Below are 27,367 nucleotides of genomic sequence, written 5' to 3'. Positions count from 1 at the left end.
ACAAGTATATAGGGAAGCACTGGAATGAAGAACAGCAGTAGCTACTTGCATCACCTCTGAAAAACTTTAGGATTTCTTTCTGCCATGAAATTCTTGGCTGCTCTCTTCTAAAGGACTTCACTGAAGATATCAGGTAGGATTCAGACCAACCAGTTCTGTAATGCTATTTAAAGTAATACCATAAACAAAATGTTTAAGTTGAATATTATTCCTTGAGAAAGCTAAAAGCCTTCCTTATAGAAGCTGTTTGTTTCTATATCAGGATTTTTTTCCTAATATATGTTTATGTATGAAAAGTGGAGCATAATTTGCTAACATACTTACTATTACTTAGGTAAGAAAACTCAGTTAAGAAGTTACCAAATTTCGTTTCAATTAATATGTAGGAGAGATAAAATTAAAAGAGAAAAAAAAATGTTTAATGACTTTGTATCTAACAATTTCCAATAACAATATCCATGCAAAATAAGAATGTAGGATCATAGGATAGTAGGGCTGAAAGGGACCTCATGAGGTCATTTAATCCAAGCCCTTGTTCAAGGTAGGATCATCCCTGGCTAAGCCATCTCAGCCATGTCTCTGTCTAACTTGTGCTTGACATTTTCCGGGGGTGGAGAGCCCACAATTTTTCTAGGTAACCTGTTCCAATACTTAACAAGCCTCAAAATCCAAAAGTTCCTCGTAATATCCAATCTAAATTTCCTTTACTGCTAGTTTTATATCCAACAGATTTTAGTCATGTTGCTTAATGTAGCACTGGTAGGTGTACAGACACTACAGTAATATCGTTGGGGTATGATCCAATAAAGAACAGAAAAGGAACACAGTGGGAACACACTTAGTACCTGCAAAGACAGTTTGTAAAGACAGGTACTAACTTACTGCACTGTAATTGGCGCTACTGCACATTAGTGCAACTGAATGGTCTTTTTGTGACGCTAAAGCGCTGTAGATTAAATCAACTGCACATTAGTGCATTAGCATGGGTTTTGCCTGCTACGCTAATGTACAGTAGAATTAGTCTACTGCACTCAAAGCATCTTGTGTAGACGCACCCAATGTTATCACTAGATGCCAAGTTCAAAACAGCTTTGGTCAATAAAGTGAAAGCTGATACCATTTGATAGCTGTTTAGTGATTTATGTAATGTAGGCCTGTGTTCTCAGTCTAGTTCCCAGTGGACTGTATTTACCAAAGCCACCAACAGAACTAGCATTAATTTTCAATCTCAGAAGGGAGTCCAAGGAGTGAATGGAAGAGGATCTTAGACAAGGTAGGGTAGGAAACATGCCGCCTCTTGGTGCTGAATCTTATTTGTGGATATAAAGAGGAGAGAATTCTTTGGATCATTCATGTGGCATCTGCCACAGCATTTCAGTTTCTATAAAGTATTTAAAAATACCAGTGAATAGGAAAGTTAATTATTTTTGAGCAACAATTTTCTAAGTCCCAATGGAAATGCAAGTGATCGTGGAATGTTATCTGCCTAGACTACAGATAAGCACAAAGTTAAACAAAGCAATAAAGAAACAATGCTGTGTGAGGTGACAGTACTGAATGCAACGTACAGAAGAACAACTTGAAAAGAACGCAGATGTAGTGATGTGGAACTCACTGGTATTCAGTTCCATTCACCTTGAAGAATAATAAATCTTCAAGTTGCAGAAATATTAAGGATAGTACGTGAAAACCTAAAGGACACTAGTCTAAATCTAACCAGAATCAGGGTTAGTGTTGGGTTTTTTATTACAAAGAAACTTAACTCTGGTGTGATAATTTTAAATAAAATGTAGGATGATAAAAGAGTCCTAAAGAAACTTATTTTATGTATCGTGAGCTTGGTAAATTAGCTTACTACTCGGGAAAAACAATAAAAGGGGGACAATAAGAACAGATGGTGACAAAGGAATTAATGAAATCTATAGTAAAATCTAAGAGGGAAAATATGTAAGAAAATGTATAATGTCTAGTCACAGGCAATATTTTATTTTTATCTTTCAAAGAGTCAATACAACACATCATGTGTCACATCGCAATAAACAAACCTACTGAAGATCGCCAACAATATCCCATCTTACAACATTACGTTAAAAAAAAAGCATATACAGATTCTAACATATGAGAAAACAAAAATATTTGGCGGGCCAAATTCTAATCTAGAAACGGGTCTAGGCTATGCAAACTGAGGATCAGTAAAAAAGAATATAATCAACCACAACTCCTACTAAACAGTGCTGGCCTCAGATCTGATCTAAGCACTCACATACTACAGTGATGGGCAGTAGAATAAATCCCTAATCCAGACAGAGTGTGAAATCAATTAAAAGACTTCAATTGCCTTCAACAGGCCTTGGGTCAGGCCCTGGCTGATAGGATGCTCAGTGTCTTGGTATGTAATTGAGGAACATCTTAGGTCTTTTCAAACTGTTACACAAGGGGAACCACATCTGAATGCAGAGATGATGTGATGATGAGCTAGCATGTGCTCATTCATGATACAACATCCCTGTGACAGCCACAGCAATTGCATGCAGGCGTTTCCTCAGAAATGTACTTAATGTACCTAAATTCAGTCTAGCAGTGGGAAACAAGAGGAACGAACTTGCACCATGTGACCCACCAGATCTCACACCGGCAGTGCCCCGCTGAACACAGTTTGGGAACCTCTGTTCTTAGGCCAGGAAGCTAAGAGTAACTGTCTGTTTTCACACAAGCAAAAGACTAACAGTTGGGTACAGCAAGACTCCATTCTAGGACACCTGCTCTCCTAGAAATATAATACACGCAATATAATAATAAATATATTTTATTAACTAGTGAGGTGGTAACATTTTCCAGATGGCACAAAAGTATTTGGGATAACCAAGACAAGGAAAACTGTGAGGAATTTCAGATTAACTAAACCAATTTAGGGCAGCACAGAGACAGAATCAAACTGACTTTGATTGAGGTCCCTTCCGACCCTAACATCTATGAATCTATGAATCTATGACTTCTGAAAAAAATCCATATGGTGGTAATGTACAACGAGAAGGAAGACATAACTTACTTGGTCACAGTGCTGGATTATAAATTCATGATAGCCACTGAGGGAACAGACCTGAGTATCATTTTGGACAGCTGAGTGATTTTTCTGCTTAGCAGAAACAAATACATGTAAGGATGCATAAAGGATGGGATAGAAAATAACACTGAAGACCAGGCTGTGATGAGCATTACTGCAGGTGCATGGGGAAGAAGCATTCAAGAAGTCATAAGAAAAACATTTACTTAAAATAACTGCTATTTTGGTTGTTTTTATTATTGGATAGATCCCCTTATTGAAATACACAGATCCAGAAGTTTGGGTCTGGCTCCAAAATTTTCCGGAGTCCAAGAGGTCTCAGCTCTGGACTTTTGGCATGGATTCTCGTCCCTTCTTATGTAGCTAGGTGAGATCTATTAAGCTCTCAGCCTTCCTTGCAGTGCATAGTGTTCTTCATTTTCAGTGTCACAACAGGAAATTGTTTTAACAGAAAACTAATTCCCCTTGATTAAGACAGCCTTCATTCATAGACAACTGGCTCATAGTTAAGTAAACCTGAAATCAACCTTAACCTTCTGGCTGTCTCTCTTTACAAAGTTGTTTTCTTGCCCCAGCAATGTGAGAAGGACAGGAAAGAAATTGTATTTCTTAATCTTCTTTCTTTTGATCTTCAAAGATAGTAATGCTCAGTTTAGAAGTCACTCATCTGTGCACATCCCCTTACATTACCCCTGAGATATTTAAGAAGCTAGTTCTGCTACTTGTTTTCAGGTATTTAGGTGACTAAGGACAACAAGACACACCTCAACCCACCATTTCAGGAAAAATGGTTGAACCTGTAGGCAATCAGTATGTTGTGGCCAGACCGGTGTACTCAGAGAATTTATTTGGTGAAGAATATGAAAAAGTACACAGATACCACAAAACCTTTTTGGACAATCTGAAGTTATATTTTCGGTAAGAAGTATTTTTGTTGTTGTTGTAAATATTGCTGTTAGAAATAGATAGCTTGAGCTGCAATTCTCTGATAGTGTGACCCCCATTTTTACAGTTTCATTCCAGCTATTGTTCTAAAAAGACTTTCATTTGGTTTCTGCTGTTGCTTTTTACAAAGTCCACATCTCCCTTCTGAAGAAAACAGATGTTAACTCACAACACTGAAGACCAAACTCTTTCTTAGTTTAACTCCATTCAGTTCATTTCTCCAGTGGTGCAGCTCCATCCATCCAAATGAACTCAAATCCTTTGAAGTCTTACTACCCCTGTTCTAACTCATCTTGTTAGATTACCATGAGAAATGACAGTCCCCTACCTATGAACAGAATAGTGTTTGTTTCCTTGAAGTGTGGAAAAGGTACCCCAGTGTCATCTACAGACCCCAGAGAATGGATATGTGAGAAAGGAAGGTAATACACAATTATTGGCTTGAACATTAATGGAAGAAAAAGGCAAAAGATGATTTCAGAACTGCATGAACACCTCTGTCATTCCAGTGAAACAAATGAAAACTCATTATTCAAACCCAACATCTACTATTTCAAAATAATTTTAAAACAACATTTTCCTTAAACATCTTCCTGTTGCAGCAGGGAAATAGTGTAGACAGCTTGTGTCCGTCTTCCTGGCTCCACTGATGGGCTGGAATCTGTATTCTTATTATTCAGCTTCTCATACCAAGGTTGGGTTTAGCTATAGACAGGCTTAGATTTACATGCTGGATATGACTGAACTGTGGCTTCTCATATCTTTTCAGTTGTTCCTCACAAAAGTGCAAAAGAATTGCTCTAAGCTTGCTTCCAATAGCTTCCTGGTTGCCAGCCTATCGCTGTAAGGAATGGATGCTGAGTGACATTGTCTCTGGGGTCAGCACAGGGCTGGTGGCTGTCCTGCAAGGTAATCTGTACTACATGCTTCTCTTTGGTTTCTCCTAAATTACCATTTAAATCCAGGATTCAAACATCTGTGGACTTCAGGCTATAATATGTACATAATTTTCCCTTTTTATCCTCTAATTACAGGTCTAGCCTTTGCTTTGCTGGCAAATGTTCCCCCAAGCTATGGACTCTATAGTGCTTTTTTTCCAGTCATAATCTATTTTTTCTTTGGCACATCAAGACACATCTCAGTTGGTAAGTTAAATCAGATGGCACATTGCTTTGCAGTGATCTCTTTCCCTGTTTATCTGTAGTAACCTGATGTTTAAAGAAATATTGGAAAATGTAACTATATGTACAGTGCACAAAGTGCTGTTTAAGAAAGTTTTGTAACATTTTTCAAATATGAAATAAAATTGTGATGGATGAATAGTGATATGTCACCCTTTCAACATTAACATATTACTTGGTGTTTGTTAGGTCCCTTCCCAGTTCTGAGCATGATGGTGGGAGATGTAGTTACCAGGTTAGTCCCTGGTGATCTGGGCAACAGCACTTTAACAAATGTGTCAACAACAGATGAACAGAAAGTGATGGTGGCTGCATCCATTACAGTCCTTGCTGGAATTTTCCAGGTTGGTCTCTATCTATCCAGACTCCCTATTTTTCCTTCATTTCTTCCTACTAATAGTCATAATGACATTTAATTTCCCATGTAACAATCTAACCCCTTAACCAGGAACCATCTGGGTCGGCTATTTGGAAGCTTCTGACATTTGGGCTATACACAGCCATATGTCTTAGAGCAGAATGGAGTTGTGATGCTAAAGTATAAAAAAGCTAAGATCCATATTATAGTACTTTAGAAGGGACCATTTAATTGGAGAGAAAAAAAGCATGCTTTGGTACTTACCTGGAAAAGAATACTGTAAAATGTTTCACTGGGTGATGATTTCTAATATTTGTTTTTCCATTATGAAGTATTCATAATGCATAAGAAATAGGGGTATACTGAAAATCCTAAGAACAAGGACATTTGCTTCGGATTTAAAGTAAAATGCCTAGATTTAAGACCTCCTGTAACAATGGTTGTTGTTCCATTATGATAACTCTTACAATTTTACAGTAAGACTGACAATGTTGGATGTTTTTCTTAAAGCCCCACATCCTGGATGCCTGTGATCAAGTAACAATCTCAGTTTTCATTAGAAAACGTTTCTAGGCATCTTGGCTCCTAAATCTATTACTTTTTAAAATCTCATTAATGCTAAGCTACACTCATGATTTTTGAGGACTTAACTCATGACTTTTGAATGCTTGGGGCTTGCAATACTGCACTGTTCTGATGACATCAACAAATGATGGGCTCTTTTGTGTTTCAGCTGGTTCTGGGAATACTACAGGTTGGATTCATAGTGATTTATTTATCTCAGTCATTAATCAGTGGTTTCACAACGGCTGCAGCTATTCATATTGTGGTGTCTCAGCTGAAATTTATGCTGCAGCTAAAAGTCCCTGGATTTAGTGGACCACTTGCAATGATCTACGTGAGTACTTAATGATTGCTAACACCATTGAAACAACAAAAGTGCATTACATTGTGGGTGTGTCTACATGTTGCTGTATGGTAACATTGCTACGGCACCATGCTTTAGTACTTCCTTTTGGGATACTAAAGCATGGCACAGTAACTGCCCATACTGTGCTGTGCATGTGGCACACAGTTAGATTTTGCTGCTACTTTGCTGTAGTGGCACACTAAAATGGGGGAGTACATCGCTATGGTGGAGTAGCTGCCAGTCATGTGCAGACTTACATGATCACTATGTCGGCATAGCGTGACATATGGTGATGTAGCACATTGCTACAGTGACGTAGGGCAATGTGTAGACATGCCCTGCATGTAACAAAGTTATACCAACAGATCATAATATGAGAAAATAAGCATGCCAAAAGAAACGTACAAAAAGAAAAAAAATGGAAAAGAGGTGTTATTAACAAAATCTTGAGATACTTAGATCTATTACTGAGTTCCCAAGTGAACTAATTATATAACCTTTCCTACAGTATATTAACATTTCTTTAATAGCTCACTCAACTTTATTTGAGCACTTAATTATATCTACCTTTCCTTATTGAACTGGAACATATAGTGCAAATGTGTTTGATTTCGGCATAGCTCCCCAAAATCATGTTGGGTAGTTAAAAAGTAGAAATAAAGAAAAGGAGAAAGGTACAAAGAAAGGAAGCAAAACAGAACTTGTGAATATGTTGTGTGTGTTCAGTTTCCCCCCCTTAATGTCTATCTTCCTGGGATTGGGGTTAGAGGCTTTCACCTTGACATTATCTTTAGGACTCTAACTCAGGTTCATAACAGCCAAAAGCTGTTAGCATCAGATAGTTTTCTGTTGGATTATATGTAAATAACTTAACGAGGTTCTAAATCAAGTTTCCAGCAAATAGACCAAGTCTTATTGACTGCTGGGCAGCAAGCAAGATGCACCCTCTACAGAAGTGCACTCACCAGAGCTCTCAAGTGATTATGTTTCACAAGAACTGAGCCCCACCCATGGGTAGATCAACATGAGCCAACTGGACCAGACCCAAGGCACCTCCACCCCCATACTTACAGGAAAAACATTGCTATATATATATGACTATTCTTCTGTTTTAACCCAGTTCTCATTCACTCATTGAAAAGGCATAGTGAACAATACAAAACAAACAAGAAGACTTATCTAAACACCCATTTTGCATATACCAAGACTATGCAAATACAACATTCAAATAAGCCCTCCCCTCATTTACTTCACATTGTTCACTCCCTGTAACCGAGTGAGTGAGAACCCAGTCACACACCTCTGAAACCATGATTGGAGGGACTTTTTATGCTGGAGGGGTACCTGGATCAATATTTTTTTTAATAAAAAAAGCATTTTTTTTTCTTATGTGCTAAGATCAAGTGAAGGATCAACTGCACTGGCTTAGTACTAGAGCCAAGAAGGATTTAAAATGGCACCGTATAGTGGAGGGTGCAGCTTGGTCCAAATGTGGACAAGACTCCCTATGAGATCCTCATAGTCAGCTTCCCACTGGCCAGCTTCCAGTGGGAGGATCTAAGCTATACACCAACTTTATGAAAACAGGGCACTCCTCCCTAGTTTGCTCCTGTGGTTATAGGCTGAGGACAAGTGAAATTTGGGGGCATCTGAACCCCAAGCCTCCAGGCTTGGATCTGTAGGATGCCTGACAATGGATCTGAAAGTATCTGAAGTTTATATATATAAACCCTTCTGAACCCCTCCCCCCCAGGGGTTCCCTTCTTCTTGCCCAGGCCCCAAAACGTCTTAATCCACCCCTGGCCCTAACTAAAGAAATAATTAATGAAAAACAGATGTACGTTTTCCTTTTTGAAAGACTAATGTCTACTGAGCCAAGCTAATACAGCATATTTCCAAAGCTCTATATTTCTTCTTAATTTTGTAGACTCTAAAGAACATATTTGAGCAGATTGAGAAAACAAACATTGCAGACCTTGTCACATCACTCATTATCCTAGTCATTGTGTTTGTGGTGAAAGAAATTAATGAACGATTCAAAGCCAAGCTACCAGCACCCATCCCAATTGAACTCATTGTGGTAAGGATTTTTTTAACTTTTATTTGTAAGTGCAGTGTAATGATAGCGACAGAGGGATAGTTTTAAATATTACTTCTACATGACAGAATGACAAATGCTGCCTTTCCACTCTGACAAATATATTAAATAAGTTTCATGCAGGGGGACAGCATTATCATTATATGCTTTCAATTTAATTGTTTTCTAATTTAATACATGGTTATAGATTATATTATTATTCCTAAAGCACTTTATATATGATTTAGCTGTGATAGCAGATATTTCCCTCATAATAAAACAGGCCAGAATTCCATAAGAGTCACACTGCATACCAATGCTTCTCCAACCCCCAGGATTTTCACAAAGTTGGTCAAGACATATCGCAAATCATATAATCACAGAAACACAGGGACCTCAAGGATCATTTATTCCAAGCCCCTGAATGAATTCTGGGAATGTTATTACAATTTGTGAGCAATGAAAACACAATTTCCAGAATAACTTTGAGTGGTCTGGACCTTCAATGCAAGGTCAGATGCAGCAACTGCATTACTAGTTTTAGTAACTGCACCCTTACATGTACTGCCAGGTGGCCTCTCCCCTTATCTCATTGCCCCATTTCCTGCACACCTTCCTTTTATGATCAAGTTCCAGTATTTCTATCAAATAGGAGAGATAGGCTTATCATTGTTAATAATTTAACGTGAAATCTCACTTTTATAGAAAATGTAAGGAGCCTGCAAACAGGTTTTTTTTACTTTGAATAAGTGGTCATCAAGCTGAAAGGATGGAGGAACACTGTTGTGGACTAGCATAGTATTTTTTACACAGGGGTTGTTATCCAATAGGTTATTATAGGATAACTAGCGAATTGTCCACCAAGAATGACAGCTGGCAGGGACAGAGTGCTGCCAGGATGGTAGGGATGGAGGGGACAGGAGTGATGAGGCCAGCACTGCACCAGCACCACTCCTTGCCGCCACCACTTTCAAGGAGCAGGGCCATGAGGGGGCAAGGCCAGTGGTGGTAGCCTCACCCCCCGCTGTCCCCTCCGTTCCCACCATCATTCTCCCCCCACCCCAATCTGCGTCTGGCCCCACGCAACCCCCTCCATCCCCACTGTCTTGGTGGTGCTCCATCCCCGCCATCATTCTTGATGGGCAATTTGGCCTGTCCGCAGCACTGGCTGGAGGTATGCCCCACTGGGAGCCTCACCCCCCAAGAGCATTACAGACAGATAGACACACAGACACCCAGACAGATGGACTAAGCCCTTTATATATTTCTAGTGATATGATACTCAGATTATTATACTCAGATTTGGGGAGCGGGGGGCAATCCTTCACTAATGGAAATATTCAAAGGAATGTCGGGGCGGGGTAGGTGCTGGGCATAAGACTTAACTATAACATCTAGGGACATGTGTAGATGAAACGGGGGCCCTAAATTGAAGTGGTGGGTTTTAAAAAACACAGCTTCAATTTAGGGCCAATTAAACCCCCGTGTCATGCACACACCCTGTTACTTATCTGCCTCTCTGGCAGGGAGGAGAGGGCGAGCTGCCAGCAGGCAGAGTGGTCTGTGAGCTGCAGGGGGGCTGGTAGACCCGTCCACAGGCACCTGGCTCGGGCAGTCCCGGGGGGGGCACCGCAGCCGTGGAGGAAAGCATTGGGCCCCTGTGCAGCTCAGGCAGGCAGGCAGGCAGGATCCAGAGGTGGGGAGTGGGAAAAAGATCTGGCTCGCCACTTTTTTTTGGTGGAGCCTGCTTTCCTGGGCTACTGCCAGGTTGCCTACAGGGTTTCCTGCAGAGCCGTGGAACTACATGGAGCCCAGTGCTTCACTCCACAGCTGTAGGGGCAGCAACCTAAAACTCCTCAAAGGAGTTTTTGTTTGCTGCACCCCAAGTCATTTAAGGTGCATTATACTACTGAATTTCCTACAGCAGCTGGAATTAATGTGCAATACACCACCTAGGCATGTAAACACCAATACCATTAAAGTGCTGCAAAAGCATTTAGTCTGCTTTAATGTGTTGTGTGCACATGCCCTTTGTTTCGTTTACACACAGCCTAAGGCACCCAGTTTGGGAAGCCTAATTTTGCCACCAGTGAGGTCATTAAAAAACATCTTAGAGAAGCCATGTTTCTTCTAGAAATGGGAAAGGAGTTTTGATCAAGGGGTGCTTCTTTGTTTTCTTATTTGTAAGTTCCTAATATCAGTTATCTTTTTATCTTACAGACAGTCATAGCAGCAGGTATATCCTATGCCTGCAGTTTCAAAGACAAATTTAAAGTAGATGTTGTTGGAAAATTAGAACAAGGGTAAGTGTGTAATTTTTACTTATCCCAATGCAGTGAATGTCCTTTCCAGATAGGGTCCTTAATGCCAAATTAATTTATCTCTACTTCCTGATTAAATAAACTACACGAATATAAATTCCTTTCTCTGGGAAGTCAAGTAAATATTTTGCATTCAACCAACATCCCAGCTTTCAGAGGACTAACTTCAACAGATAAAAACTATTATAAAGCACCTGCTTGGTGATAAGCAGTTTGGGTTGAATCCAGGTTCGTTTCAGAAGCACCTACATTTCAAAGAACCTGATTCATTTGGTATGTTGTAAGCAAACCATACCTCTATCAGCAGCATTGAATTCAGATAACACATGATGGTAGCATCCACCTTTTGCCCAAGAACTTGGTAATTAAAGCACACACTCAGGAAGTGGGAGACCTAGGTCTCCCATGCCTGCTGGGGAGGAGACATGCCACTCTTCCTGTTGAAGCTGGGCTGCTGAGTTACTGAACAGCCACGAATGCCAAAGGGATGGGACCAAAAGGAACATGATCTGTAGATTAGTGGTCTTTTCCATACAGTAACTATGGCAATGATATCCAGGAGCCAAACAGCTGATTTAAAGCAAAACAGAATTTTCTTAAAACACAAGCATTTAAGAAGGAAAACAGATCTTAAAAACATTAGTCTATATGCACACCTGCTTCTTCCTAGAGCTTCTTGTTTCCTAGAACTAGAGGATCATCCAACTTCTTTAAACTCCTTCCACAGTATTTCTCTCTCTCTCTTTCTCAATCTTTCCCCTCAGCAACTGACCTCAAAGATGGCTTCTTAATGACTTATAAATTGTTGATATCTTAGGGCATCTTTACATATGCTCCAGGGGTGGAGTGCTTTAATTAGAGCAGCTCTTGGGAGCTACTCCAATTAAAGTGCCCACAGCGCCACATGTATTCAGCGTTCCGTGCTTCAAAATGGCATCAGGGGTGCTTTAACTAAAGCTCATTCAACAAGCTTTAAAGTGCCCATCCCCTACACCATTTTGAAGCATGGGGATGCTGAATACACAAGATGCTGAGGCTGCTGATGTGTGCTAATTAGCATGCTCCAGTAGACTTGATTAATTGAGTCTGCTCTGACATGCTGTAATTACAGTGCATCAGAGCAGACATCCCACATGTCTACAGGTACCCTTATATCCCAACACGTTGGGAAATCTCTGTCACCAGCCTGGAGGGTGGGAACATATTATTGTCCTGTTATTGAATGCGACTTGCAAAAGTTCCTGCCTAAAGGCCATGGAGCAGCAAGTATAATTAGGGCCCCTGGTGGATAATCTCCAAGACTGACATTCCCTAGTAAATATTTACTGAACTATCTATAGTTTTTGAATGCAACCCAATCCACATGGGCAGAGAAGACCTGTGCAAGGCACTTAGCAGTAAGTAAGCTTTTTACTCAGAGTATAAGTAATATGCACCTTACCAAAAATAGCAAAAAATCTGACACCTGTCAGGATTTGCCCAGGTGAATTGCAAACTGAGATGATTACAGAAAAGTCCCAGGTTATGAAGTCCAAATCATGAGCCAAACTTCCATAAAGTTCAGTAGTGTTCAGATCCAGGATTATATTTTGATCATTTCTTAACATAGGAGTGTATGAATAAGACAGTACAAGAGGTGGACTATACCCCAGTGCAATAGATGTGTCACTTACTATAATGCCTTCTTAAGTACCCCCACCAAGGGACAGCTCTCAGCTTCTGTTTCTTTTACAGATTTCAAACTCCTGTTGCACCTGATATAAATGTTTTCCAAAGCTGTGTGGGTGATGGTTTTTCCATTGCAATTGTTGGATTTGCTATAGCCTTTTCAGTGGCTAAAGTATACTCCATCAAGCATGATTACCTAATAGATGGTAACCAGGTAAGTAAGAAAATTTTAAAACAGTTTAATTTAATAAACTGGAAGTGAAAGTAACATTAGAAATGCTTTGCATTGTGAACAATCTTAATGAACTATTTAAAAAAATCTGTATTATTTTGCTAGGAATTAATTGCCTTTGGACTGAGTAACATCGTTGGTGGATCCTTCAAAGGATTTGCTACAAGCACCTCACTGTCAAGAACAGGTGTGCAGGAGAGTACAGGAGGCAAAACACAGGTATCACAAATCCAAGATCTTGACAGAGTTTGGTGTATTAAAGCTGCCTCCCTGGGTCATATTCAAGTGTTGTGTTTCTACTAGGAGAATAGTTGCTCTATCAATAGAAACTATGAGCGTACAAGTATTAATTCAATTTTGCCTGGGGGAAATATGCCCCCACAAGGAAAAAGATCTTCTAGGCTGACCTGGAAGATCTCTGCTGCATGAGAAACTCTCCAGTCCAGTCTGGGAGAAAAGTGGAACAATCACACTGTGCTCCCCACCTGCTCCCTAGAACAGGATCCACTGGTCCAGGGAATGGGTGGAGGGGCCAGGAGAATGGAGCAACCCCTGCTTCCCATGCCTTTCCCAGTCTCGGCTCACCCCAGTCTGGGGAAGGCAGGGAGAACAGAGGAGAGGGGCAGATGTAGGCTCAATGCCTGTATGCTCCCTGTCCAACAGGATTTCTAGCAGTAGAAATTTCTCAGTGCTAGAAATGAATGCCTGTTTAAGGCTTCTGGCAGCACAAAATGCTCTAGGATAGGAATTTACAGTAGAAACCTTTTTTTTGTTCAGATTGCTGGTTTTCTGTCAGCCATCATTGTCATGATTGTGATCCTGGCCATTGGATTTCTCCTGGAGCCACTGCAGAAGGTACTCCTTTATTTGGCATAGAATTTTTCAGTATTTATTAAAGACCCAGTGCAGCTATGGTTGGAGTCAATGGGAATGTTGGTACCGGTTTCAGCAGGAGCAGGCTTGGGCTAAGCTCGTATAGAGCCCTATCCTGTTAAATTCCACAGCTGTTCTCCACAAAAGATGCAGCTGCAAAGAACATAGGATCATGGGATCATAGGAAAATATGACTGTCATTGACCTAGAGCTTGATCCACAACTGTGCCTTAGCTGCCACAAGCCTGAGGACTGCAGTGCCTAACTGTTAAGTGCCTGGCTGCTGAATGGAATCCCCAGTCCTGCAGCACTCCCCACACGCTGTATGCAGAGAGGATCCACAAAAGCCTAGGGCTAGGAAGGAAGCTGTCTAAGCTATCCACTAGGAAATGGCAAGAAGAGGGGTGTGTTTTACACACTGCCCCTCTCTGAGGCTTAGATATCCAAATCTGGATGGTTTGAACCGATATCTCATACCTTGAAGGGGAATGCCCAAACCAATAGGCTGTGGTGGTAGGCCTCCCGAATGGGCAGGACTCCTCTTCTGATGCATGGTATTCTTCTATTAACATTTGTCTTTTCATTATAACATTCAGCTTTTTTTTTTCTTGTCTTGAAAATTCAGTGTGTGCTTTGTTTTCTAACAGTCAGTCCTTGCGGCTTTGGCTCTTGGCAATTTAAAGGGGATGCTGATGCAGTTCCGAGAAGTGGGCATTTTATGGAAGAAGGACAAATATGATTGTGTAAGTGGGAACTAATATGCATTTAAAGATAAAATGCTATTGCAGTCATTTATTTTACAGATTCCTTTATAGCTTCTGTTTGGTTTTTAACTTGCTTTGCATATACTATTGACCTGCTTTGTTTATGTTCATATAATTGTTTGAGGGTTATTTTCTGTCTCATGCTTTTATCTTATTTCTCTCTTTTTATTCTTCTCCTGACTTTCATTTTTGCCCAAACAGATCTCTCCTTTAAAAAAATTCCACCTTTCAAGTTCAAGTGTGGCAGAGACTAACTAGTTTAGGCAGGTATGACATTTTATAGGCAACAACCTATAACATGCCTTTCTGAACCAGCTAGTGGCTAAGGTGCCACTCTGCCCTACCTTCTGCATGACTTCAGACTTACAGGTAACTATCTCTGTACTCATAGAAGGCAAAATATGAAAAGCAGTCAGAAAATTAATGAATATTGAGCTTACTGAATACAAATTTATGAACATATTGTCTCTTTAGAATGTGCATATATCTGCCATTACAGCCATTGATAGTTACAAAAATCAAGTAAAGAACATCACTTTACATTACAGCAGGGGTACCAACCTGTGGCACATGTGCCACAAGTGGCATAGACAGCTTATGTAGCAGCGCACAGCAGATCAGGGAGGGAGCAGGGAGCATAGGTAGATAGAGCAAGGATCACAAAGCAAAGTAGCAAATTGGGCAGGGAGCACAGCAAGGAAACAGAAGACAGAGCAGCAATTCAAGCAGGGGGCACAAGGCTGGGAGCAGAAAGTAGAGGAGCAGATTGGGCAGGGACAGGAGATTAGAGTGGCACTTGGGGAGGGTACAGGGCTAATTTGTGGTATGCCAGCCAAAAAGGTTGTCCCCCACTGACTAACAGTATAGCTTGGGGGTTACCTGTACTGATATAGCCATGGAGCATCCTTGTCCAGTAAACAAGGCACACCGCTAGGAACTGGAAGATCTAGCTTGCATCCTCAACACTGATTTTTTGTGTTACTTAACTGCTCTGGGCCCCAGCATCCCAATCTGAAAAATGGGGATAATGATACTTATCTACCAACAATGTGGCAGTGTTTCACTAGTGTGTGAAACACTGTACTATGGGCAAACATTATTATTATCATTATTAGTAGTGTTATTATTGTTACTATTACTATCATCATTGTCATCATCATCAGTAACATTATTATGTTAATAATAAAATGTTGTTGTATACTAATACTGCATTGTATTACTATATTATAATAATGCAATTATAATAATGACACTAATACTATTATCAATATATAATCATTATAATACTTCCTCTTTTCCATTAAATGTCCAAGATGTATTTACAAATATTACATTTGCCAATATCATGATTTACATTTTATCTTGCTCTTTTGGTAGATTTTAAAGAAAATTCAACTAGTTAGAAGCACTTTTTAATATACCTTTTCTAATCCCTACTATTTATACTGGACTTTTCAATATAGCTGGAATTAGGAGTAAAGTGGACAAAATTGTCTACTTCATGTCTGGTATTAGTAGCAAGCTGATGAGAACAGCTGAGTCTGCACAAAATAGCCAGCACATTAACCACAGCTGAAATGATGCCTTTATCGTTGACATCTAAGAGGTTGGCATATGTCTAGCACTACTTGCCTGATATAAATGGTTATCCAAGTTGGCCATGGATGCCTTAAGTCAGGGGTGGGCAAAATACTGCCCACAGGCCAGATCTGGCCCAGCAACTGATTGAATCTGGCCTGCGGGTGGGTGCCCACCAATTGATTGTATCCAGCCCATGGCTGCCCCCATGTTGCTCTGCATGTGGCTGAATCCTGCCTGCTCCCACTCAGAGAAGCCCATGCCACACTCCCACCTGTACCCACCAGACACAGCACACAGTTTCCCAATGGGGCTTCAGCCACCCAGGTACTGCTCAGTTCTTCCTGCTTCCAACACCTCCACCTCCACCTCCTCCTGCCCCTGCTATGCAGCTCCAGGCAACAGGTAGCTTGGAGAAGTGGCAGCAGCCCTGGGGATGCACACCAGGCACCATATGCCCACCCAGGCAGAGGGGAAGCTGCAGCCAGGAGGCTCCTGCCCCAGCATGCAGGGCTCCAGCTCCTGACCACCTTCCACCCACTCGGCTGCCTGGTGTAATAAGCAGCGACCTGCAGGTGGCTGAGTGGTTGTAAGGTGGCCTGGAGCTGGAACATTACACACTGGGGCAGGAGCCACTTGAATGCAGCTTCCACTCCTGCCTGGCTGGCCATGTGGTGCCCAGCACACATCCCCATAGTCACCGTTGCTTCCCTGCACTACCTGCTGCGCAGATCAGCATAACAGAGACAGGAGGAAAAGGAGCTGCTGAAGGCAGTGGGAGCTAAGTAGTACCCAGGCAGCTGCAACCACACCAGTAACAGGCCTACTGGGAAGCTATGCATGCTGGCCAGAGCCAAGGCTGGGTGCAGGTGAGAGCATGGTGTAGGCTGCCCTGGGTGGGCGTAAGCAGGGCTCAGCCCCATGAAGAGCACTGTGGGTGCAGCCATGAGCTGGATGAGGGGGGTGGGGGCAGACCGCACCTGCACCTGCACTGCCTGGGCAAGCTTTGCTGCATGTACCCCCTGCCCACCCCCCTCTTTCTACCCCTGGCCAGCTCTCAGGACCTAGCACATGCGCAGCCCCCCACCACACACTCGCACATCTACCCACCCACACACATGCCTGCCGTCCATACACACTCAAATCCCCACCCCCTCCACACACACCCCACATCCCCCCAATCCCCTCCCTCCATCTCCCACCCCACACATGGTATACAAAAGTAAGACTTTATTTTGAGCTAGTATGGAATCACCTCTATATACATTACTCAAAAAACCATAAATCAGGACAAAATTATTTTTTAATAAAATAAAAATATGTTATAATAGATGTTTGAGTTTTAGTATATGATTTTTTTTTTTATCTATAATTTGTTAAAATGATATCTTCTGAAAGATTTTATGTGTGCGGCCCTTGACAGCTCACCAAAACATATGTGGCCCACCAGCCAAAATAATTGCCCACCCCTGCCTTAAGTGATAGAGACTCTACAAGCACTTCATACCAATTGCATGTAGACCTTAGCATCATTAAAAAGATTCTCCAGTATTAACTAAGAAATCTTCCCATTACCCCTTGGTGATGCTTGGCAAGCTAAACCATGTGTGCTCTGCAGGTGAGGAAGAAAATTTAAGCAGCTTGTTCAGGAGATTAGGAACAGTCTACCTCAGGCCTATGATTTGCAGTTCCTGACCCCCAGTCTGGGGTCATGCTTCTGCTTTTCATGGATGATAACATCTGATATCGTGTCTGTTCTTTACAGATGATATGGCTTGTGACTTTCGTAGCTGCTGTTCTACTAGGGCTCGATCTTGGACTAGCAGCTGCTGTTGGATTTGAACTTCTGACTGTCATATTCCGCACACAGTTGTGAGTAATGGTTGAATATAAAGTTAAATCCTATGCAAATATCATGCTGGAAATAAACTCAGTCAGGCCTGCAATTTTGTACTCAAAATAAATTCCTAGTAGACATGATAGGATAGAGCTGTCCTTGCTGTCTCTGGGAATGTCAGTTGGGTTTTTAGATAGCTAAGTAATAGCATTTGCATCCACAGCTGATTTAAGCCACAAATTGAAGGACACACTTAGAAATTAAACTTAAGATCTCATGAAAACACTTGGCCCATGCTGTTCACAGAGAACAAAGGAATTAGAGTATACATGTGTTAAACAATATAAAGTATACATGTGTTAAATGGAAACAGTGTATTTTGCCCCCACTTAATGAGAAAAATAATTTGAATACTCACCTCAGTATTTTTATAGGTCTCATTAGAAGGCTGGACTGGGAGTCCACTGGGGAGCAGTTACTCATAATTCTCATCAAAGGACAAAGCCAACAAGATCAATCTGACACTGCAGTGGGACAATAGAAGCTAGTTACCTATATAAGAGCTAGGTTTTATTACGATTGCTGCTGCTGCTACTTGTGTGAGTAACCACTCAGCAGCACAAATAAAGAGTTCCCAATCTGACTCATAATAAATTTCAGTCTCTCTCAGGATAGTTTTTCCCTGCCATTTGAATTAATTCTTCATGGCTAATTTCTCTCTCAGTGTGAAAGGCCTTTAAATAGACTCCACAATCAATACAGTTATCTTTAGTCCTGAGCATGATTTATTTTATCAGAAATTAGGGCTGTATAGCTTTCACACAGCAAGATAAGTTTATTAGCACAGCAGTAATTATTCATTTGATAAGTTTTAGCATAATACATCAGTATCTTTTGTATTCATTTACAGTCCGAACTGCAGTCTTTTGGCTAATGTGGGAAGAAGCAACATCTACAAAAACAGAAAGGATTATGCAGATGTAAGAGCTTATACATTATTTACATTGACTATTGCAGGTCTGTAAAATAGTGCTTGTAAGTAATACCTTTGTTTTATTGTGTAGATATATGAACCAGAGGGAGTAAAGATTTTCAGATGTTCTGCCCCAGTCTTCTTCGCTAATGTGGAGTTCTTCAAGGACAAGCTTATAAAAGCTGTAAGTTTTTTGCTGGCTGTCACTTCACAGAAATTATTTTGATTGCAAATGAATTAATGAAATAATAAAAATAAATAACAATAATAACTAATTTGCATATACAGAATATAATTCAAAGAGCTCAAAGAATTTTACAAATCTTAATGAATTAAGATCCTAATTTGTACCCGTGTGTGCATGAGAGAGGGAACGAGCCTACTACTGTTCTACTGTCATTACATACTTTTAAAAAGTCTTTAAAAAAAAAGCATCACAGAGAAGATTCAAAGAGATGCTGTCATAAATATTTTCTTGCAATAGCAACCCAAGAAGTGCTAGGCTGTCTCTGGACAAGGAGAAAGATGAATGTCTTTGCCCCAAAGATCTGACAATCCTAAAAAACAAGCAGCAAAACAGCTAGGTAAAAATATGTCAGCAAAGAGATCAGGGAATGATAGCCAGTTTGGCTCTGGGGATGTTCTTTTAACTGAATTCAGCTCCCTCTGTGGCCTACCCTTGATGATGATCTCTCACTGTTATTGGTTAGCCCTTCACAAACACCCAGAGATTTCCCATGTCCTTCTGCCTCTCACTTCCAGTATTATCCCATCTTTGACTACTGCATATGGAGGCACTAGGCAGGTATGCTGCACTCTCCATCTCAGTTTATGTGCTAGGTCACAATATAGTAGTGGAGAGATCACAGCATGGGCTCCAGCAAGTGTAAGCCAGCCAAGTACAAGCCAGCTAAGGACCCACAGCATACACTTGGGTTATTAGCCTGTACTGAAGTCTGCACTGCCCCCCTCTTCTCTGCTAGCATGACCATACCAGGGTGTGCTACAATCATACTTTTGTCTGGCTGTGCAGGCTTACCCACTAAGAAAAGAGGTGCTTGCATAGCACAAAGATAGCAGCACAATTCTAGGGAACACAGAGCCCAACCTCCAATCACCATGAACATGATCCAAAGTCTGCTGAAGTCCTGAATCCTTCCACTGACTTCAAGGAGTTTGTCACAGAGTCCTTTATCCATCCATTAAATCTAATGGCGCTGCTCATGGCTGTGAGACAAGGAAGTTTTGCTCTAGACAACAAGCAGGTCCTGTGGGCTAGATTCTGATCCCAGTCACTCAGCTAATCCAAAGTAATTCAGATATGATTGATGGGAGCACACTAACAGGTGGAACTACTACAGAGATACACCAGCGTAACTGAGATAAGAATCCAGCTCAGAAAGGGAATTTCCAAAAGACTGATGTCATTTGCTTGACAGCAACTAAATTGCTCTCTCAGGAAAGCTGTGCACATGATGTGTGATTCACTAGAGTCAATTATCTAAAGGCCATTGTTTGTTTGCTTGCTTGCTTTAATGTAGCTCTATCACTAGCCAGGAATTTGCTGATAACCTGCCCCCCCCTCCCTCCCCCTGCAGTCCCTTTTAAACTAACATCAAGTTTTCCCTTCTCCATGCAAAGGAATCCAGAGAGTTAATCAAGGTGTAATTTTGCAGGTTGGCTTTAATCCATTGAGGGTATTGAGGAAACGCAATAAAGCTCTGAGGAAAATCCGAAAGATGCTGAAGAAAGGAGAGCTACAAGTAACCCCTGTAAGTGTGTTGACTTGAAAGGTTGGAAAGAGACAAACTACAAGAAAGGATTTAAAGGCACCCCTAGTAGTTAGGCACCCCAGTTTCACTTTGAGTTGAGTGAGAGCTGGTTGCTTTCCCCATGTCAATGCCAGTTAGCACAAGTTAAGCATTTCCCCATATTGCCATGGCTTAAGCTAAATATAATCTTCAAATATAAGGTTTTTTTTAAATATAAGCCCTGGTCCCTGTCCTACAGCTTAACGCATCTTCTCTTCAGTGAGTCTTGCTTGTCCTCACATTTCAAGATCAGATCCCAAAGAGGTAAAGGCTTGATATGTAGCTGACTTTGGGATTGGAGCACATACATAGTTTTTTTTCAAGTAAACCACCTTCATACTTTTCATGGACCGTCCAGAGCCTGCCCAAGTTGAAGGGAGTCTCCAGACCCTGATGAAATGTGCAAAACAAAATACAAAGTAATTGTTGAAAACAGAAATGTACAAAGTGCAGGGAGAAGGAATCCCTTTCAATACAAAGCATGGGTAGAACATGATCCATTCATTTAGTGCTTTGTCTCTTCAGTACCACAGTGTTGTATATAAGTGTATGCACCAGACATACTCCAAACCCTGCACAATAGCTTAAGCTGTAATGTTAATTCTAGCCATTTTTCTTTGACACAGAAAGGCTTTATTTACACAGTTAATGGTATCACTGAGTCTGATGAAGAATTAGATAACAACAGAATAGAGGAACTGGACCAGCCCACTAACATGGCAGATTTGCCCATGCAAATTGACTGGAACTCCGACCTTCCTCCCAACATCAGAGTGCCCAGGATTGACGTCCACAGCATCATTCTTGATTTTTCAGCAGTAACATTTCTTGATGTTTCTGCCATGAGAGTCCTCCAACAGGTAACAATTACCTTTCATGAAACAACAAGTCAGTGGTTACAGGTGAAAAAAGTGCAAAGATAATGTCATTCATCAAGATGTGCATCTATGAGCGTAAAAATAGATTGCATACAGGTTTAATCCTAGAGCCTCAAAATCTCATTCACAATGACTTCAGTGGCTAGAACTGATAGAAAATGTTCCACTGAAACTGTTTTTCAACAGAAATTAGGTTTTAAGCATAATGAAATAGTGCATGGAAAGTATGTGCTTTCCTTGTGAAAAGCTTTCAGTTAAATTGAAAATCCTGGACATAGCAATAAAAATAGCAATAAAAATGTTTTCCCTCTTTTGTCTAAATTTTCCAAGAAAATGTAACTGTGTTTGTGGTAATGTGCTAGACCATACATAACATATACCACATGGCCTGGGGTTCTGAGTTTGGGCTAGGAATCTGGCTCCTACTTCTGCTCCTGCTGCAAATGTGACAAGTGACCTTGGGCAAGTTTTAGTTCAACTTTTCAAATATCAGTGCCTGCAGATAGGCATCTTAAACCCTTAATTTGGGACCCAAATCTAGTAGTGTTACTGTCATGGGAGCTGAGTGCCCACAGTTTCTATTATCTTCAGTAGAAGTTATGGCTGTTTGGTTTTATCGGCATGTCTACACCACTTCCAACCAAACTTGAGTGCTGCACTGAAGCACAGAACACCTGTCCTCCATTTGCTGCACTCCAAAAAGATGCAGTACAGCTGCTGTTTGGAAAATGTCCAACACTATCCCTGGGCTCTCTGTCTCAGTGATGGTTAGTGGCAAACACACAATGATGTTCTGTGGTGGCTACAATATACTTTTTCAGCATTAGGCATGTGTACAACAGGAGATAGTGCATGCTTCATGGAACAGCTCAGAGTGGCACAGAGTCTCTGTATTTTTTAAAATTCTGTCTTTAACCTCCTGGAGTCTCAGTTTCTTCATCTGTAAAGCATTGATATGAATGCTGGACTGAGCTATTTTCTTCTAAGAAAGATTTTTCTTTGCATCTCTTATTAATGTTTTAATATCAATCCTTTCCTTAAAATATATAAACTCTTTCTTAGTGTAGCTTATCAAGGTTTACTCTAAACTCCAGTGTTAGTTTTAGGATTCTATCCTGGTCAGTGAGTCTTCTAGAAGCAGAACCTGAGCCTAAGATCCATTTATTTGCATTCAAAATACAACTGATTTGTTAAAGGTGCTGCAGACACCTGCTGTATCTAATCACTGTGATTGCTGTTGAGTCCATAACAAAGGAGTTAGTCTCTAATAATGGTCTGCTTTCTATTTCACAGACTTTAAAAGAATTTATCCGGATCAACGTAGACATTTATATTGTGGGAGTACATGGTAAATTCTTCCATTTTGATCCCCCTTGTTTTAAACAACCAATTACCTGTTAAATGTTCACTGAGCCAGAGAGATAGAGAACCTCTTTTTTATACCATCCTCATTTCCCACCATACATTAGTACTGAGGATAAATTTTACATGAAAATACTCTTTGAAGTTGTGCTGCCACACCCAAATTAAACTAACCTTGCAGGGATGAGCAAGGTTGACTTTGATTTATACCCAGAAACTGAACTAAACAATCGTGAACCAAAATAAAATTCTCATTCTGGATGAGGGCAGAGGGAAGGGGAAATGGGATAGCATTGTCTGCATCCACTCTAAATATCCCATGGCCCACTTTTTCCTGTCACAAAGTCTTGTTCCCTGGCAGTTTTGTCTATTTTAGATCTTCACATCTTTCCATCTGATTGGTGTTACCAAGAAATCAGATGTATAGAGAGAAATAAAAAAGGTCTCTCTTGCCTGTGCCCCCTGAAAGTACCCTTATAGCAATTGCCCAGTTTTGGGACAGCAAACAAAGCCTGAGGCTGTGTTTGCACAAATCTCTCACTGGGACAGATGGGAAAAGGAATCATCACCCCCAAGTCATAGTAGAACCCAGTGACTAACTTTGCCCAGACACTACAGCCATAGGGTACCTGTCTTTGCTGAACTACAGCCATGTGAAACTACAGGTTATGTGGACTGGCTATGGCCCATCCACGGTACACTGTATGATGGTGCTTTAAGACCATGTGTAGGGACTTTGCAAAGCCCAGACACACAGCTTTTGGCCTCTTCAAGACAGGTGCCTTAGGCTGCACCCTCTAAGAAGAAAAGAGGCAAGATGAGCCAAATTCTCTTCTAGCCTGCCCTTGGTACAGTCATTGTTTACTCGCCTGCACAGGGCATGCAGGTGGGTGTGAACTGCTGCCCGTCAGAAGGGAACTGTTTGATACTCACTTTGTGCTGCAGAAAATGAATGGCAGCACGAGGTGCTAGACAGGGGAGCCTCAGGCCTCATGGTATCTGAACAAATACATGATGCAGAGCCCTTCTTGGAAAAGCCCCGTGCTCTCTCGAAGGTCGTGTTGGGGCTCTGAGTTCTTCCTTTCTACTTCCAGGCCTGGAGGTCATTGGTTTATAACTTCCAGGCTGGTAGGTTGCCGATTTGTAACTTGATTCTGTTTCCCTGCAGATGGCTTCCTGGATAAACTGGAAAGATGTGTGTTTTTTGATGAGGAGCTGAAATCCTCTATGTTTTTCCTCACCATTCATGATGCAGTGTTGTACATCCTGATGAAGAAGGACATGGCCACTTCCCCAAAATTCCAGCCCAACAAGGTACCGATTGCTATACTATCCTCTATGCCCATTGGATCAGCACCTTACCACGCTCTCAGGTCATTTGTAGAGTTAGTCTCATCTATTCTTGCACAAGCACCCAACAGAGGATGGCCCAGGGTGGGTCACTCAGGAAAGTCTGTGAAGGAAAGCTCTCTTCAAACTGTCAGTGTCAGAGAGGGATAGGAGCTAAAAGCCCTGTCATGGGTCAGGGGCAGGCCTTTCAATCTTATGGAGCCACAGCAAAGAGAGCTGTCATTTCCGTAGAGGATCAGCCTATCCAGTGCTCTGTTACTACCACTCCTCACTAGCCACAGGGACCCTTTTGGATCTCAGGTCCCCCTCATCATGATTAGACTCCAGCAGCATTTGTAGGAGAGATTCATTGAGGTTTAGTGCTGCTTGCATTCAAGTGTGCCAGGCTTTGGCGACACTCAAAAGTTGCACGTAATTGGTTTCGTTCAACTGATCTGAGTTAAAACTGATACAGCTTCTTAATCTGGATGCTCCTGGATCAATCACAGAACTACTAAGATTGATTACGCTTAGGTCAGAAGGACTCAGCTCTGTCCCCTCCCTCACATGGGAGGTGCCAACCTTTTTGACAGGTGGCCCACAAATTAGCCCCACATTCTTCCCATGTGCCAGTCCAATTCCCTTCCCCTGTCCAATCAGCTGCTCTGCTTTCTGCCCTATTTGCCACTGTGCTGCCTGTCCACTCTCTGATCAGCGATGTGCCACACACAGAATCTGTTGGTGCCCTTTGTGGCATATGTACCATACGTTGGCCACCCCTGACATGGACATAGTGGACGCTGTGGCCAAGATCCTTGGGAGCCACATTTTCTGAGTTCTAGAAGCAAAATGACCTCTGAAATTACCTAAAAAGAGAAAGGCACAGAGCATAACTTCCTAACCCAGACACTTCTTTGTTCACTACAGGAGAAGGGAAGTTACGATCACTATATCATCAACACAGATGGAGGATTACGTAGCCGGGAACACATGGTGAGTCATTCACTTCTGTTTTTACTGTTTAACACATTTCTGCCTGAATTCAAGCACCAGTAAAAGGCACCTCCCCCTCCCCCTGACAGTCCAGGGGCTCACCTCACACTGGATCTCATTATATGCTGGAGGAGCATGGGAGCAGTGCACTTAGTGGTCACTGATGATACAGCCATCAAAAGGTGCTAGTTCTGGCTTTGGTGATGTGGATGTAGTGATCCATTAGAAACCAAACTGAAGCTACCAGCTCACATCATGTGAGCTTCCACCAGGGTTCAAACCCCTGGACAGTGGGATCAGGCTTGGACAGTGACCTAAGAGGACAAGCCTCCAACCCCCAACCTCTGCATCCTGCTTGTTTAGGACTGACTCGCAGCCAGTACTTGGTGTGCTAGTTAGGGCAGGAGTTGGCAACATTTTCCAGCAGAGAGCACAGCAGGAGCTGGGGGGCACTAAAATAACACAGCTCAAGTCAGAGGCGGACAGGCATTAGGACCCAATCACTGCTGCTGCTTCTCTCTGCCACTCAGCTGCAGCAGGTGGGGAAACCTCGCTCTACTGGGACCCATGCTGCCTGAGCATGGTGGGACACAGGCAGCACTCCTCCACTGGAGTCCCAGGCATGCGACCATGGTGTGGCTTCGGGGCACCCCACTCCGCTGCCAAATACCACCAAAGCTGTGACCTTGTGGGCCAGATCCACAGGCTATGTGGGTTGAATCTGGCTTGCAGGCCATAGCTTGCTGGCCCCTGATTTAGGGCAAACCACTGCAGTGGTGGGAAGCTATGACCTTGCCTAGGATAAATTATTAAGCATATTCCCTACAGCCAACAGGGTGACACAATTCCTCATTGGGAAGAAAGGGAGAACTGTCCATCATTACTAGCTCCACTGCTTTCTCTGCTGACCACCCATCCCTGCCACAACACCCTGAGTTGGGTTTCTCAGCCTATGAGCTCTCTGATAGCCATGGGGCAGGAGAAGTTCCCCACTTTGGATGGAGAGGAAACCTTCTGCCCTGCCTGCAGGAAATGAGAGGCTCTGCTGAACCTCCTGATCAGAGGCCTCTCCCCTCCACTGCTTGCTACCATTTTACCATAGAGGAAAAGACTAATGATGGGACTGCACACTTCTAAACTGAGACAGGCTTCTTTTTGGAGTGAGTCAGGTGACATGGTTAGTGAGTACATTTCCCTGTGGCGTTATTCTCACAACCTCATGTGCCAAACACAGGGATAATATATTTCTTTGGCTTACAGTGATGTTAAAACACAAGAAACAGGACAAGAAAACATTTAGTTAATTGGTGAAATGTGAAAACATTGGTTAATACCTCAGCTGCATTATTTCTAGCTATCACTTGCCATACCCTGCATTTTCAGAGAGGGACATATACAATATACAAAAGCCATGCTGGACATTTGTCATGCACTTGTGCAGTTCTGTTCATGTGAATCCCCAAGTGGACCATGGACTTGGGTGAAGGGGCACAATTGTAATTCTTGTAGGAAAGTAGCACTGTCAGGACAGCCTTTGGTTGCAAGGGAGAGAAAGAGAAATATCCTGAGCAGACTGAGCCACAAATGAGCCAGAGTGGAACATATGGGCTAGTCTGGAACATAAAACCCTTCTAACCTCCCAAAACTGGAAAAAATCTTTCTGTACAGTTTACAAAGGTGCATGAAGAAGCTATTCTGCATCTAGAAGTAATATTTATTTGTTTCTTTTCTACAGTTTCCAGGAGAAACAAAATTCTAATTTTCTAAACATTGGCATCATCCAATCAATAGATTGTCACCTGCAGAAGATGAATACCGATATATTCGTGTGTGAAGACAGTTACAGATATGTTCATACATTGTATGAGGGACTTTACTACACAGGATTATGTTTCAGGGTTTGGAACTGGTTTGTTGTATGCTATATATAATGTAGATTGATATGATGTGAATTTTCAGCTTTTATAGTTTGTTAGCTTATATACTTATGAAGGAGAAAAAGTGATTGAGGCTATCCTACCACCACTTGTACATATGTGTATATATATGTGTATATTATTAAACAATTTTTAAACAACCTGTACAGTAACAAAATTATGTACTGTCATGTTTAAACAGCTATTTGAGGTCTTGTATTTATATGCTATAGTTTAATAATTTAGTCACATTTTTCTTTATCTCACACATAATTTGATAACGTTTCGTTGAAGATC

The 27,367-nt window shown here is 41.6% G+C and overlaps 1 protein-coding gene across 1 annotated transcript; it reads left to right on the top strand.

Moving 5' to 3' along the window:
• SLC26A3 (solute carrier family 26 member 3) lies at positions 1–27,237 on the top strand. Its single transcript, XM_019487672.2, has 21 exons — positions 1–133; positions 3,797–3,982; positions 4,779–4,918; positions 5,044–5,154; positions 5,380–5,534; positions 6,282–6,446; positions 8,386–8,538; positions 10,756–10,838; positions 12,591–12,738; positions 12,862–12,975; positions 13,534–13,611; positions 14,277–14,372; positions 17,737–17,843; positions 18,719–18,788; positions 18,873–18,965; positions 20,458–20,553; positions 21,219–21,452; positions 22,764–22,818; positions 24,001–24,146; positions 25,089–25,154; positions 26,890–27,237. Exons 2-21 carry the CDS (start codon positions 3,852–3,854, stop codon positions 26,911–26,913), a joined length of 2,265 nt encoding a protein of 754 aa, XP_019343217.1. The 5' UTR covers positions 1–133; positions 3,797–3,851; the 3' UTR covers positions 26,914–27,237.
• The last annotated feature ends 130 nt before the right edge of the window (positions 27,238–27,367 follow it).

This window comes from Alligator mississippiensis, chromosome 4, assembly GCF_030867095.1.
Source record: "Alligator mississippiensis isolate rAllMis1 chromosome 4, rAllMis1, whole genome shotgun sequence".
Lineage (NCBI taxonomy): Eukaryota > Metazoa > Chordata > Crocodylia > Alligatoridae > Alligator > Alligator mississippiensis.
Note: the sequence above shows the minus strand (reverse complement) of the source record. Positions and strands in the feature narration are given on the sequence as shown.

Bases quoted from the DNA above. Each gene is read 5' to 3' on its own strand.
- SLC26A3 (XM_019487672.2), top strand. From the start codon at position 3,852: ATGGTTGAACCTGTAGGCAATCAGTATGTTGTGGCCAGACCGGTGTAC. The intron at 18,789-18,872 runs GTAAGAGCTTAT...TTTATTGTGTAG, and splicing joins ACAGAAAGGATTATGCAGAT to ATATATGAACCAGAGGGAGT. The intron at 22,819-24,000 runs GTAAATTCTTCC...GTTTCCCTGCAG, and splicing joins TTATATTGTGGGAGTACATG to ATGGCTTCCTGGATAAACTG.